Source organism: Rhinolophus hipposideros (assembly GCF_964194185.1).
Source record: "Rhinolophus hipposideros genome assembly, chromosome: 9".
NCBI lineage: Eukaryota > Metazoa > Chordata > Mammalia > Chiroptera > Rhinolophidae > Rhinolophus > Rhinolophus hipposideros.
In genome coordinates this window covers 71488179-71502181 of record NC_138055.1, presented here as the reverse complement: position 1 = coordinate 71502181, position 14003 = coordinate 71488179, and the positions used below count along the sequence as shown (strand labels likewise).

At 39.2% G+C, this 14003-nt stretch overlaps 1 protein-coding gene across 4 annotated transcripts in view; it reads right to left on the bottom strand.

The window, feature by feature from the left end:
- Window positions 1-13775, bottom strand: part of ZDHHC17 (zDHHC palmitoyltransferase 17) — an 84555-nt gene extending 70780 nt beyond the window's left edge. The window contains exon 1 of one of the 4 annotated variants that reach the window (XM_081060784.1): window positions 13498-13775. In XM_081060784.1, coding sequence (XP_080916910.1) covers window positions 13498-13590 — 93 coding nt within the window. In that variant the 5' untranslated portion in view covers window positions 13591-13775. Of the gene's footprint in view, window positions 1-12785; window positions 13291-13497 lie in introns of those variants that run through there. The other 3 variants (XM_081060785.1, XM_081060787.1, XM_081060786.1) reach the window with 3 other exon arrangements.
- Between the last annotated feature and the right edge of the window lie 228 nt (window positions 13776-14003).

Sequence of the window (14003 nt, the reverse complement as noted above, 5' to 3'; positions counted from 1 at the left end):
AATTTTATCAGCCCTCATAAAATCTTTTTCCCTTGTAACACATAAAATTTCCAGGTATTAAGACTTGATATCTGGGGTTGTGAGGGGGGCCAGTATTCTGCCTACCATAGGATGGGAATAAAGTTGGAAAACAGACAAGTAAAGGGACAAAGTTCATAAGGTTGTAATTTTCTCTCGGCTATCAAAACCTCAATCACTGGCAATATCAACTGTTGACTCTCTCATAGAAAGCATTTTGAGAATTCTGAAATTCATCCCACGGAAACAAAGACTCTCTTATGACCAAACTTTAGTCCAATTCCTCTGAGCTCTCTTTTCAACTAGACCTCAAACTTGGTCCCCATCCTTACTGGAACTGCACAGTCCAGCTTTAACAAGAACCTTGCTGGTAAGTCAGTTTAGAGAGAATTTCCCATCCTTGATATGTGATCACCCTGGCCTGCCTTCAGCAAGAATTCTGTTAAGTTGGTTTAGCAAGAATCCCCTTTCCTTGATGTCTCCTCTAAGTATTTTCCATCCAGTGACTTTCACTCTGCTTGTTGGCTTTAAATCCCCAATTGTCCTTGTTGTGTTTGGAATTGAGCTCAGTTCCCTATTGTAAAAATATCTAAATGAAATCCATTTTGACCACTTTATTTCCTGTCCAGCTCAAGTTTTCTTTGACAGATCCTCCCTCTCTAACATTCTCAGGTGCAGAAGAGATACTCTCCAGATCACTTCCAAAAATTCCTCAGCCCCTGTGCCAGTAGTATAACCCTGGGGCTGCTTGTGCCAAGCAGACGACTCTCTGCTAAGTTTCTTTCAAGGTGGTTCAAGCCTATCTAACCTCTAAAGTGTGTGGCCCACGGAAACACTGTTAATTCAGTATCACTGGATACACAGAGGAAGCTCTTGTTTCTGGCTCCTCCTTTGCAACATTACTTTATATCTCTTACCTTTATCCTTCCCCAGTAAAGCAGCAGCAGCCCCCAGTCTTTGGGCCTTCAATAACTCCAAGGGACCCTTATCACACTTTTCCAAAGAATCTCTAACACTCCACTCAGTATGCCAGGGAGGCCTAACTATTTTCTTGCAAGTTAGCAGGCATTTGACCAAAGAAACATCTTGTCTTGAAAAGTCCCAGTGTTCCTGAGGAATCGTTTGCAAGCCACATGGAGGACAATATAAACACTACAGCATTCCCTCTTGGGATGAAAATTTTTTAAAGAATACTTCCTCCCATTAAAGTCTCTCTTTACCTTGTATAGGCTGGAAGTAACAGAGTTCCAGGGCAAATCATGGCCATTTCCCAGCAAGTTCAGCACCACTATTTATACTGCAGGAATCCTCTGTCAGCTACGAGCTCCAGGAAAAATGCTTAGATGACAAGAAAAGTCCCACTTAATATCCTATTATACACGAATACTTTATAAAGTACTTATCCTTTCATACCTAGTATTTTCCACTTAACATGTTTTGGAGATTTATCTGTGCTCATACATATAAAGTTCTAGTTTATTCAACGCAATTGCTGGATGATATTCCATTATATAAACCACATACATTCCCCTTCTAAGAGACTTTTTGTTACTATAAACCATACTACAATGAACAATCTTATAAAGGTATCATTTGTAAAAGTTTCTCTAGGGTAATCACCTAGTAGTGGAACTTCTGGATAAAAAGACCTGAGTATCTACAACTTTACTACAATTAAACAGCTTTCTAAGGTGATTGTACCAACTTATATTCTCACTAGAAATGCATGAGTTTTCCTTTTACTATACTTAGATTTACCAGACTTCTTAATTTGGGAGGAATCTGATAGATACCAAATTATATCTTGTTTTGATATGTAATTCCCTGATGCGAAATAAAAAAGTTATTGAGAGAGATGATCATCTATATCAATGTTGTTGAAAAGTCAAGAAGGATAAGGACCACTGAATTTAGCAATATAGATATTGTGTTACTTTGACAAGGTGGGGGCATATGTATACCAGACTGAAACTGATTAAAGAAAAGATGGAAGGACAAGAATTGGGAACAGCAAATACAGACAACTCTTGAGTTTTGCTACAAATAGGACAATAGACAAAATAGACATGGGATCAAAGAAAAATATAATTTTAGTTTTGTTTTGTTTTGTTTTTGGATGGCAGAAATGATGGCTATTAGAAATTATCTGGGAGACCCAAAACTGATGATGTAGGAGTATGAGTCAAGAACTGCTAGAGAGATGCCTTAATGGGCATGAGAGGATAGAAATTAGTGTAAACAAACACATGCAGTATTTTTATGATGAAAACCACAAAATGCTGATGAAAGAAATCAAGGAAGATCTAAATAAATAGACAGACATACCATATTCATGGATTGGAAGTCACAACACGTTAAGATGTCAATTCTCCCCTTACTGATATGCAAGTTTAACACAATTCCTATCAAAATCCCAGCAAGATTTTTTGTAGACATAGACGTTACTTTAAAATTTATATGGGGAGAAACTAAAAGAGCTAAAATAATTGTGAACAAGATGAATAAAGTAGGAAGAAGCAGTCTACTCAATTTTAAGACCTATTATATAGCTACAGTAATGAACATTGCATAATATTGGCTGAGGGATAGACACATAGATCAATGAAAAGAACAGAGGACTCAAATAAAAACATACAAATATGTTCAACTAATTTTTGACAACGTAAAAATAATTCAACAGATGAAAAATAAGCTTTTCAATAAATGGTGTTGGAGCAATTGAACATCTTATAGGAAAATAAACAAACAAACAAGCCTCAAGCTAATTCTCACACTTGACATAAAAATAACTCAATATTGACATTTGAACTTAAATGTTACATGTAAAACTACAAACTGTAAAAAACAAAAGGGAGAAAATGTTTGGGATTTTGGCAAAAAGATCTGACTTGACACAAAAACCATACACACACACACACACACACACACACACACACCCTGGGGTGCCAAAAAAAATGTACGCAAGTGGACACTTTGGTCAACGTTGCTCTAGTAGTTCATTGTGATCAGAAGTGTCTGGACGCTGATGGTAACCACTTTGAGCATCTCTTGTGATTGCAGAAGTCAAACATGACTTGTGTTCATCTTTTGTTATCAGTATGTATTTTAGATTTCCTTTCTTAAAATGTGTACACATTTTTTTGGCACCGTGTGTGTGTGTGTGTGTGTGTGTGTGTGTGTGTATGTGTATTAAAAAATTGGACTTCATCAAAATTTAAACTTATGATCCCAGAACAATCCTGTTATGAGTATGGAAAACAAGCTACAGACTGGGAGAAAATATTTGCAAACCACAACAAAGGACTGGTATCTGGGATATATTAGGTTGGTGCAAAAGTAATTGCAGATTTTGCAATTATTTTTAACCTTTTAAACCACAACTGCTTTTGCACCAACCTAATAAAAAGCTTTCAAAACTCAACAGTAAAGCCAGCACACAACCCCTCCTTCACAACCCCTCCTGAAAATAGGCTGGCTTCAGAGTAAAGCATTCTCTGACCTACTGTCCTATCATGCCACTGCTGGTCATTCTAATTCCTTACACCCAGTTCTTTCTAGCCCTGTTTACTCCTCCCTATGAAAGGAAAACTATTTTTGCCTAATGCTGGAGACATGTGTAAATGTTATGGTCAGAGCATTCTCCTAGGGCAAAAGCTTCCCTCTCCCTACTGCAATAGTTCTTTCTTCTCTTGCAATAATCATTTCAAATAAAGTCTCTCCCTACTAAGAAAGAAAAAAAAAATCAACAGTAAAATAAACAATCAATTTTAAAAATTGGCAAAAGACACTGTTATAAGCTGGACTATGTCCCCCAAAAAATATGTTGAAGTCCCAACTCCCAGTACCTCTGAATGTTCCTGTATTTGAATCTAGGCCCTTTAAAGAAGGGGTTAAGCTAAAATGAGGCCATCAAAGGGGGACCCTAATCCAGTATGACTGGTGACTTTCAAGGAAGAAAAAACCTAGACTTGTAACACTAAGGGCACATGTGCACAAAGGAAAAACACAACAATAGGGCAGCCACCTGTAAGGCAAAGAGTGAGACCTCAGAAGAAACTAAACCTGTCAATACCTTGATCTCAGACTTCTAGCCTCAAAAACTGTGAGAAAATAACATTCCGTTATTCAAGCCACCCAATCTGTGGTATTTCGTTATGGCAGCCCTAGCAAACTAAGACTGACACAAAGAGACATTTCACCCAAGCTCATATACAGATGGCAAATAAGCACATGAAATAACAGTGAGCATCATTAGCTATCAGGGAAATACCACAATGATTTATCATCACATACTTATTAAAATGGGCTAAGATTAAAAAGTGACAACACCAAATGCTGGTAAAGATACAGAGATCAGATCACTCGCATATTCCTGATTGGAATGTGAAATGTACTGCCACTATGGCAAACAGCTTGACGGTTTCTTAAAAACATTAACATACAACCACCATATGACTCAATAACTGCACTTTTCTGGGCATTTATCCCAGAAAAATAAAAATTTATGTTTACACAAAGACCTATACATAAATGGTTAAAGCAACTTTATTTATAATACCCCAAAACTGGAAACAACCCACATGTCCATCAATGGGTAAATGGTTAAACAAACAGTGATACATCAACATACTACCCAATAATAAAAAGGAATGAATTACTGATACACATTACAACCTGGATGAATTTCCAGAGAATTATGCTGAATGAAAAAGACCAATCCATAAGGTCACACACTACATGATCCCACTTAAAAAAAATTCTTAAAATTACAAAATTATAGGAATGAAGAATAGATTAGTAGGGGTACACAAAGGCGTTGAGATTAGTGTGGGGACACAAAAGCAATATGACGGATCTCTGTCTCCTAAAAGTCCTACTGTAAAGTATGGACTTTGGGTGAAAACAATGTGTCAATCAATATAGGTTCATCAACTGTAAAAAAATGCACTACTCTCATGCCGGATGTTGATAGTGGGGAAGATTGTGAGTGTGTGGGGACCGCGGGTAAATGGGAAATCTCTGGACTTTCTGCTCAATTTTGCTGTGAACCTAAAACTACTCTAAAACATAAAGTCTATTAAAAAAACTTTTTTTTAATTTTTAAGTGAATGAGGATATTTGCAACCACAGCTAGCCAGTAGCTGGCAAATGATATTCAATCAACTCTATAACTACTCTATATCATCACTATCACATTGTGCTGCGCTATAAAAAAAGAGGCAACTGCATGTTAGCATTTTGAACCTGGATTGAAATTCAGTTCCGCCACTTACCAGCAACATACCTTCTCTATACCTCAATAGCCTCACTTGTAAAACAGATATAAAAAAAGTATGAGAATTGAAAAATGAATATATGTGTAAAACTATTTAGGATAGTGCCTAGTTCATGGTTATAATTTGGTAAGTTTTAGCAATTCCCATTTATTAACTATCAGATTGAGGAGGTAACATGAAAAGCATACAATACAATGCCTCATACATTAAATATCAAATTAGCTTCCTTTCTCCTCCTGTAACAAAACTTTTCCTACATATCATGCGCGTATCAGAGTGTGGGAATGTTTATCAGAATCACCTCTAGAACATTTTGAAAATATACAAACCACAAATCCACATACTAAATTAGAAACTTTGAGAGATGTGTATGTGTATTCTAACAACATTCTCCAAGATTGTAACACTAACACACACACACACACACAAACACACGTTCTTAATTCACCTAACCCATCTCTCACACAAATCCAGTTCTGATGAAGTTACTGCACACTAGTGATTAATGAGATTCAATGCATTGAAATACCACATATTTTAATATACATTTCTTGGAGTTTCTAGGTACTGTTTAGATCAGGGGCTGGCAAAAACAGCCCACAAATCAAATCTGACCCACCACCTGATTTTATATATAAAGTTTTATTGGAACACAGTACACCAATTCATATTGTCTATGGCTGTTTTCATACAACTACCACAAAGTTGAGTAGCTGCTCCAGAGACTATATGGCCCACAAACTTGAAAATAGTATTTATTATCTGGCCTTCATGGAGTAAGTTTCCCAACCCTTGGTCTAGATTATTCATATAGAATATTGTTCAGTAGCTCAACTAGAACATATAGTGTTAAGAATGATTTCAATGTAATTAAAGCAAATAAACAATTCTTTACGTAAGAGTATAGAGGACAGAAATAGTTTTGCCTGATAGAGTCCTTCTTTAAGGAAACTGTTCCCATCCTAACTCCATGAGATCTTGGCCAATCACAGTGCCTTTCCCATGACCACAGGGGTGAGCACATAACCTAAATCAGGACACCCTATGCTACTTTTCAGTGTGGAATAAGGAAGGTATGCAGACCGTCTCTAACGGTTGAGACTTGAGATGTATGGCAAAAAATCTGCTGGCATCCATAGCCCCACCACATGGAAGAAAAAGATACTCTACACTAGGAGAACACGGAGTTAAAAGGCAAAGATGAGAAGAGAGACACGAGAGTCTTAGTGACATTCTCAGCTCAGCTTCCAGTTATCCTTAAATTCTACTGCACCTCTGGCATCCTGAATTTGGGTGAGCCAATAAGTTTTAAATGGGTTGGAAATATTTGAAACCTAAGAATTCTAACACAAGTGACTTCGGTCTTCAGCTCACAGAATGGTTTATTTTATTTTATTTATTTTCATGAGAATGGGGATAGTTTTGGTCACCAGTTCTGTTCATCCCTCATTAAATCCTGCATAAATTAACAAGTGTTCATAATCAGAAACTTATTTTTTAAAACTGAACAAAACTTTAGTATAGTAACATCTCAATCAGTAGTTATTATTTTTCACTTGATTTTTTTCTAGTGTACAACAACTGATAAAAAAAAAAAAAACACAAGCTATTTGACATATATACCAAAAAAACACAAAAAACCTTCAGGTACATTTAGCCCTATCAGCTCCATCTCCTCAACAATAATCATTGGTAATCAAAGAGATGAGCTTAAGACACTATATATTCTGATTTCCCAAAGAAAGATTCTATCATATTTAGTATGTATTAAACCTAGAAAATGGAGTAATTCATTTGGCAAATTTTCAACGTTTGATACAAAACTGAAAAATACTCTGTTTAACCCTCTGTAACTCGGGAAATTAAGTTCTTCATAGTATCTCATTTACAGAAGGCTGAAGTTTCATTGTACTTTCAAATTAGCTGCCTGTAGGTTTACTTTAAAGAGTTTTTAGTAGAAGATATTATCTGATGATTGAACAATTATTACACTGGGTAAAAATTTTACTTGCATATTTTATAAACATAATATTGCCCTGACTCAATTTTTCAGAGTTGGAAGTTTAAAATATTTGATATTTTATTCTTGAATTACTCATCTGTAATACAATCTAATCATAAAGTAATGATAGAATTAGATGATGCTTTGAAAGAGAATTGCACATAACCTTGATATTGAAATAACACGTTTTTGGATAATGTGGTTGGTGGGGATTCTGTTAAAAACACATTACATCAAGACCCCCTTAACTGACTAGCTAAGCCTAATCACCCTAACATACTCTTAGGATACTCTGGAGGAAAAGAGGTCAAGATGCATTTTTTAATTTTTACCAAAATGTGCATGTACTCACACACATACTCACCTTTATCTATACTGAGGGATCTGTAGGCCTACAGTTAATCTTGTTATTCTGCAATGCCCTGTTCTGTATTCCCCATTACTTTATAGCCTAACAGAGTGTCAAGACCATACTTAGATGCTCAATAAATACTTCTCAAATCATAGCACACATCTTTAAGAACACAGTGCAAAACAGGTTTGTAATAGAGTCCTCTGCCCATCCTCTCCTCAATACCCAGACAACTGATTCTAATTAGCTTAGTCAGTTGTCTACATATCTAATACATACATGTACATGTGTATATATATATATGTATTACTATTGCTTGATATGTTACTAACTTCTCACCACAACATCAACAGCTAACATTTATTGCCTTACTAAGTGCCGGACACAGAACTTTGTATATATTATCTCATTTAATCTTCAAAACCTCATGAGGAGGCTGCTATTACATCCCCATTTTAGTCTGGAAAATCAACACACAGTTCAATAACATGCCCAGGATCACATAAGCTAGTAAGCAGCAGAACTAGGATTTGAACTCAATCAGCAATACACTCGCATTCACACTTTTAACTTATCTGCTCTTGTATCTACCCACTCTACAGTCCACTCTTAATAAATAATTTTGGGATAATTATCTCAAATTCAATAAAAAATAGTGAGCAAAATAAAACAAAGAAATCAAAACAGTAAAATGGTATTTCTTACAACCAAACATAATTTTTTGGTTCCACAGGTCAGTAATTTTCAACTTTGGCTTTGCCCCAATCCATGAGGTAACCAATTAGTTGCATCTTCATTTTATATATATTGACTCACTGGGAACTATGCTTAAGGTATATCTTTATGAATCTAAATGACATTTAAATGACCGACAGCATTTTACTGATAGGCATGAGATCCTAAAGACTGCCAGAAAGCTGTTTTGAAAGGTAAGAGTGTGCCAGTAACCAATCAGAATGAGAAAAACAATTTTCAAAGTAATTTTATATCTGCTTTCTGAAGCAAATGAATTCATTTATACATGTAACCACATATATATCTCTACACAATAGGGCAAAAAAATAGTAATGGAAAAAGGCAAAATCACTTATAAAATCTGTGAAGACAAGAGACATAGTAATACTTCGGTTTAATATTCTAAATAAAAAAATGAGACATAAATGTGGACAAAATTAATGTGAAGCAAAAAATGTGACCATTAAAAAAAAATGAGAAACTAAAGAAAAGGCAATAATAAAAGTTTTGAAACTGAGAAAAAAAAGGAAGCGAGCAAGAGATGAAAGCCTTAGATAACCTAGGCAATCTAGTTCAAAGCTTTGAATCAGATCTCGCTGAAACAGAGAGCCCCTGTAACACCACTCTGGCAGAAGGGAGTATTGCGGCCTCATTCTAGGAAAGAGCTGAGACAGCTTGCTGAGGACGTACCAGTGGGTGAAATGGAAGACTGGGGATAGCAAGTCAGCTGAACCTGTAGACCAACATATGGTCTCCATCTCTCCGCTGAAGTCTTTCTTCTAGCCATTCTAGATGATAGGTCTCTGACACAGTTTATGGGCTACACTACTCAATTCAGCAGTTATTTGGATTCTGTTAAGTGTTTCCTATGCATGTATCTTCCCAACTAAATCATTAACTTCTGGAGAGCAGAAGCTATCCTATTTATTTTCCTCTACCCATACAACCTAGCACAGTGCTATGCAGCTAGTAAGTAGGTGCTCAAGCCTACAGATCTTGAAAGGTCACAACATTCAATCAGAACATTAGAGGAAATCTTAAGAGATCATCTGGTCTAGCCTCTTTATCTTAAAAGCAAAGAAACTAAGAGTAGTTAAATGTCCACTAGCCTAAAGTCACAAACCCGGGATTAGCACTCGAATCCCCTCATAATCAGTTCATCCTTTTCCAAACAGCCTCTAATTTCTTCCATTATGATAAAATGAATAATCATCCATTTCATCAGAAAACAAAGTAGCAGCACCAGTACTCACTACATGTCAAGAACTTTAGTATGTTAAGATTTGCTTGGCATACTATGTGCCTAGATCAGTATGACTGCTCTATAAACATTGTTTAATACTCACAATAACTTTAGAGGTAGGCACTATTAAGCCAACTGTACAAATGCAGAAAATGTAATTTGCCCATGATGATAGTAAGTGGCAGAACCTACATTCTCAGTTTGTCACCAAAGCCGTGGCTCTCTTAATCAGTATCCTATATTGCCTCTCAGTGAATTTACCACAAAAATTCCAAAGTCTAGAGTCCATCCAGCACAGTGCCTAACCCAAGCAGGATAAATGTTTAAATGACTGACTAAACAAATGGATTATTTAATTAATCAAAAAGTAAGGTGCTCTCATAGTGAATACCTCTAAAAAGGATTCACTGTAAAAAAAAAGGGGGGGGGGGTTCATTGTTCATCTAATTATATAATCCCTTAAGAAAGGTTTTACAGGTAAGCAGTTTGCGTACAAACAGAAAATTTAAGGAATGGCTAATTTCTTTATCCTACAAACAACTCATCTATTCAACAAATATTTAGTGAGTAACTATTTTTTTTTAGTGAGACAGTGTTAAATTTGAAGATGAACAGTAAAATAAAACTTGTTCCTTCAAGGTCCCAATCTACTAAATTAAAACTCACGCAAGTTTATAAACCATTCACCAAAACCAAATTAAAGGTGTAACAGTTCTCTCCTTCCTCTGACAGAGGAAAAAGCAACATTGACTGAGCACCAACAATGTGTCAGTTCTTGAACATGAACAAAGTGTGATCAAAAACTATGGTGAATGTTTAAATTTTAAAAATATTATTACAGTAAAAGACACATTAATCCCCCTCACCTTACTCCCCCTTGTTTCGAACACATTTATCCCATCATTCTTGCCACTTTCTGGAAATTTGCTTTCATGAGTGTCTTTAATTGCTCTGTTGTGGCTACCTCAATGTCCTGAATCTACTCAAAATGTTTACCTTTCAAGGTCATTCTGACTTTGGGGAAGAGCCAGGAGTCAAATGGTGCCAGATTCAGTGAATAAGGTGGATGAGGGCACACCATAATGTTTTTATTGTATTTGACAGAAATTGTCATACCAGAAGTGATGCATGACACAGAGCCTTTCTGTTGTGATCACAAAATACTGTGACTGCTGCTGCCAAGTGACATCCAACAGAAAGACAGGAATCTTCAATACGGGAAGGAGCACGCCAAACCTTAGTAACTGTGATGTTTCAACTTGTTTGGTGCAGTCAGTCGGGTGTGAGCTACGGTTGAGAGAAGGTGTGTTTTAAAGTGTGCCATCAATCATCTTCCATCATGACAACGCACCGTGTCACACATTGCTTTTGGTACACGGCAATTTCTGTCAAATAAAAACATTATGGTGTGTCCTCAACCACCTTATTCACCGAATCTGGCACTACGCGACTTCTGGCTCTTCCCCAAAGTCAAAATGAGTCAGGACATCGAGGCAGCCACATCAGAGCAACTAAAAACACTCTTGAAAGAGGACTTCCAGAACGGCTTCACAAAGTGGTGAAAATGATGGGATAAGTGTGTTCGAAGCGAGGGGGAGTATATTGAGAGGGATTAATGGCAATGTGTCTTTTACTATAATTTTTTTTTATTTAAACATTCACCGTATTGTTTGATCACACCTCATATAGTCTCACCTAATCCCTTACAGCCAAGTGAACTAGGTAGGCAACATCTCCACTTTCCGATGAACAAATTGAGGCTTTAAGAGATTAAGTACGTGTCTCAGGTTATTTAGATAATTGAATAACTACAAATCCAGAACTGGAACCCAAATCTGTCTGACCAAAAGTCTATGTTCTCTCCAAAAGGGGATTAAAAGTATTATTATTTTATTTGCTCACCAAGGCAGAATATGAGTTTCTTTCCAACGGAGACTGAAAACAGTGCTTATTTTACAAGAAAAAAAGAAAAGATTATCTCACTAATCCTCACAATAGCCTACTAGTTATTATTATTTCATCCCACTACTATAAATGATCAGGCTAGAATTCAGAGAAGTAGCTTGCCCGAGAATGCACTGCAAGAAAGCAGAACTATACCAGTTCTGCACCAGGTGTAGATGCAACACTAACCACAGGAAAAATGCAGAAAGACTGTAGTCCTATAGTTACAAGCTTAAGATGCAAAGCGCCTCAACTAATCAGCCCTTGTATCTGTTGGGTGAAAAGGATTGGTAGATATCATTTATACTAACTTCCACTTTTAAGTCTGAGGAAGTCAATTTTCTAGTAATATCCTATTAAACGCCAACCTGAAGACTGGTCTCTAAACTTCAAGCCTACAGACCATTCCATTATAACAGGCAATCTTCAGATTTGTTACCAGCTAAAATTATTCTTAAAATACCAAACAATGTACTATATTTCACAAAGTAAAAGTTTATGAAGAGAGCACAGTATGTTAAAATATACATACAATCAACATTTAAGTATTTGAAATACTTTCACAGGAATAGATGAATACAAATATTCCTTGATGACATTTTCAATGCATCATCTGAAAACTACTTTATTTCTTGACCTTTTTCAGGGCCTAAGTGTGAACTAAAAGACAGGTGCCTCCAATTCCAGTTCTGAAAATGTTACCACTTTGGTTAAAAAAAAAAAAAAATAGTGATTCTTACTGTACAGTTTACCAGAAATCCAAAGTAGCCTTTTCTATTGAGACTGTCCCAAGTATATCCCTAAGGAACTGTCTCATCTGTTTCAAAGTGATGGAGGAGAGGGTAGTTGAGTACTAATATATAACACGGGTAAGTGCTTGTCTTTATTCGTATTTTAATAAATAATGTGAGCATGCTACAAATCAAAACCCAGAAAAAAACATTATCATTCTAATGCGAAATAGCCAGGCAGAGACTTCCATGTCTGTTCACCCCACTACAACACAAAGATCGTCTGCCTCCTTTAACTTCAGAAAAACTCCAGTTCTTCCGGAAGTTTTGCCACTGCCCATCCACACGTCACCGTGGGTCACTAAAAACAAGAAGTGCATCAAGAATTGTTTCCAGGCCGGAGCTAGCCCTCGTCCAGCTATAAACTAAGGGGTAAGCAAGGCCATGACGTGACCGATCCTGGAGCGGGGCACCGTTTACTTACAGGGGAAGATGCTCCTGTGATGGGAAACGTGTTGCACTATCTTCCCCGACTCCAAAATCAAACAAACAAACAAACAACAACAAAAGAAGGTACTCGGAAGAGCCAATGTGAGCGTGGGTCTATTGGCAAAAGTTCTGACCTGTCTTCCTCACTGCTTAAGGACAAATGCTCACACGAGGCATCCGACAAAAGGTGCCTGAGGGGCTGCCTCTGGCATCACCTGGAAAGGACATCACGTTGTCCAAAAAGCTGGGTCCTCACCCCACACTCCCCCACCGTGAACAGACAGCGTCCTTCACCCTGGCGAAGGCAGAGAGAAAAAATCCACACGAGACGGGCTTCCTCCGCGCCCCGGAGAGGCTCGGGGCAGGACCAGAGACTTAAGCTTCGGGTCCAAACCAGCAGCAGGCCCTCGCAGGCTGTGCCCCCGCGAGCAGCGCGGCGACAGAGCAGGACCATCAACATCTCCCCCTCCGCCTTCCACGCTCTGCCCGAGACCGCGTCCCAGAGCCCGCCCCGGACGGGCCCGCCCCGCTATCTCCTCCCCCGTTATCCGCTCGCCGCCGCGCTCGGGCCTGGAGCTGCCTCCCCGCCCTCCCCAACTTCGGCACGGCCGCCTGCTCCCCACGCGTAGGCCACCGCCCTCCGCGAGTCCGGGGAGCAAAGGTCCCGGGGCCTGAGGGCGAGGAATGCGCTCGGCGCGGTGGCTCACCTCTGGATGGAGAAGAGGCACGCAGCCTGCTTCAGGATCGTACTCATCCGGGCCGTCCGCCATCTTGGTGTTAAATGCCTCCTCCCGCTGCATGCCGGGAGAAAGCGTTTCACCCTCGCGGGGCTCGGGTGAGGCGGAGGGCGAGCGCGAGGGCCGGCGCGAGCCCCGCCGGCGGCGACGCGACCGCCTCCTCCTCGGAGGGCGCGGGTCCCTGCGCGCGTGCGCGCGAGCCGGCCCGGCCCGAGCGGGAGCGCGCTCTGCTGCACTGCGCCGGGCCGGCGGGCGGGCGGGCGGGCGGAAGGCTGTGGGCGTGGGCGCCGCCGCTGGGGGCGGGCCCGGGCCGGAGGCAGATGTGCGCCTCTGGATTCCCCAGCGGTGCGCGGCGGGGCCCAGCGAGGGGTTAAGGTGGGAAACCTAGCGGCCGCTCGGGAGCGAGAACAAAGCTCCGGAGCCGCGTAGCGGAGGTCGGAGGCCCCAGCTGCCGAGGCGGCCCCCCGACCGCAAGA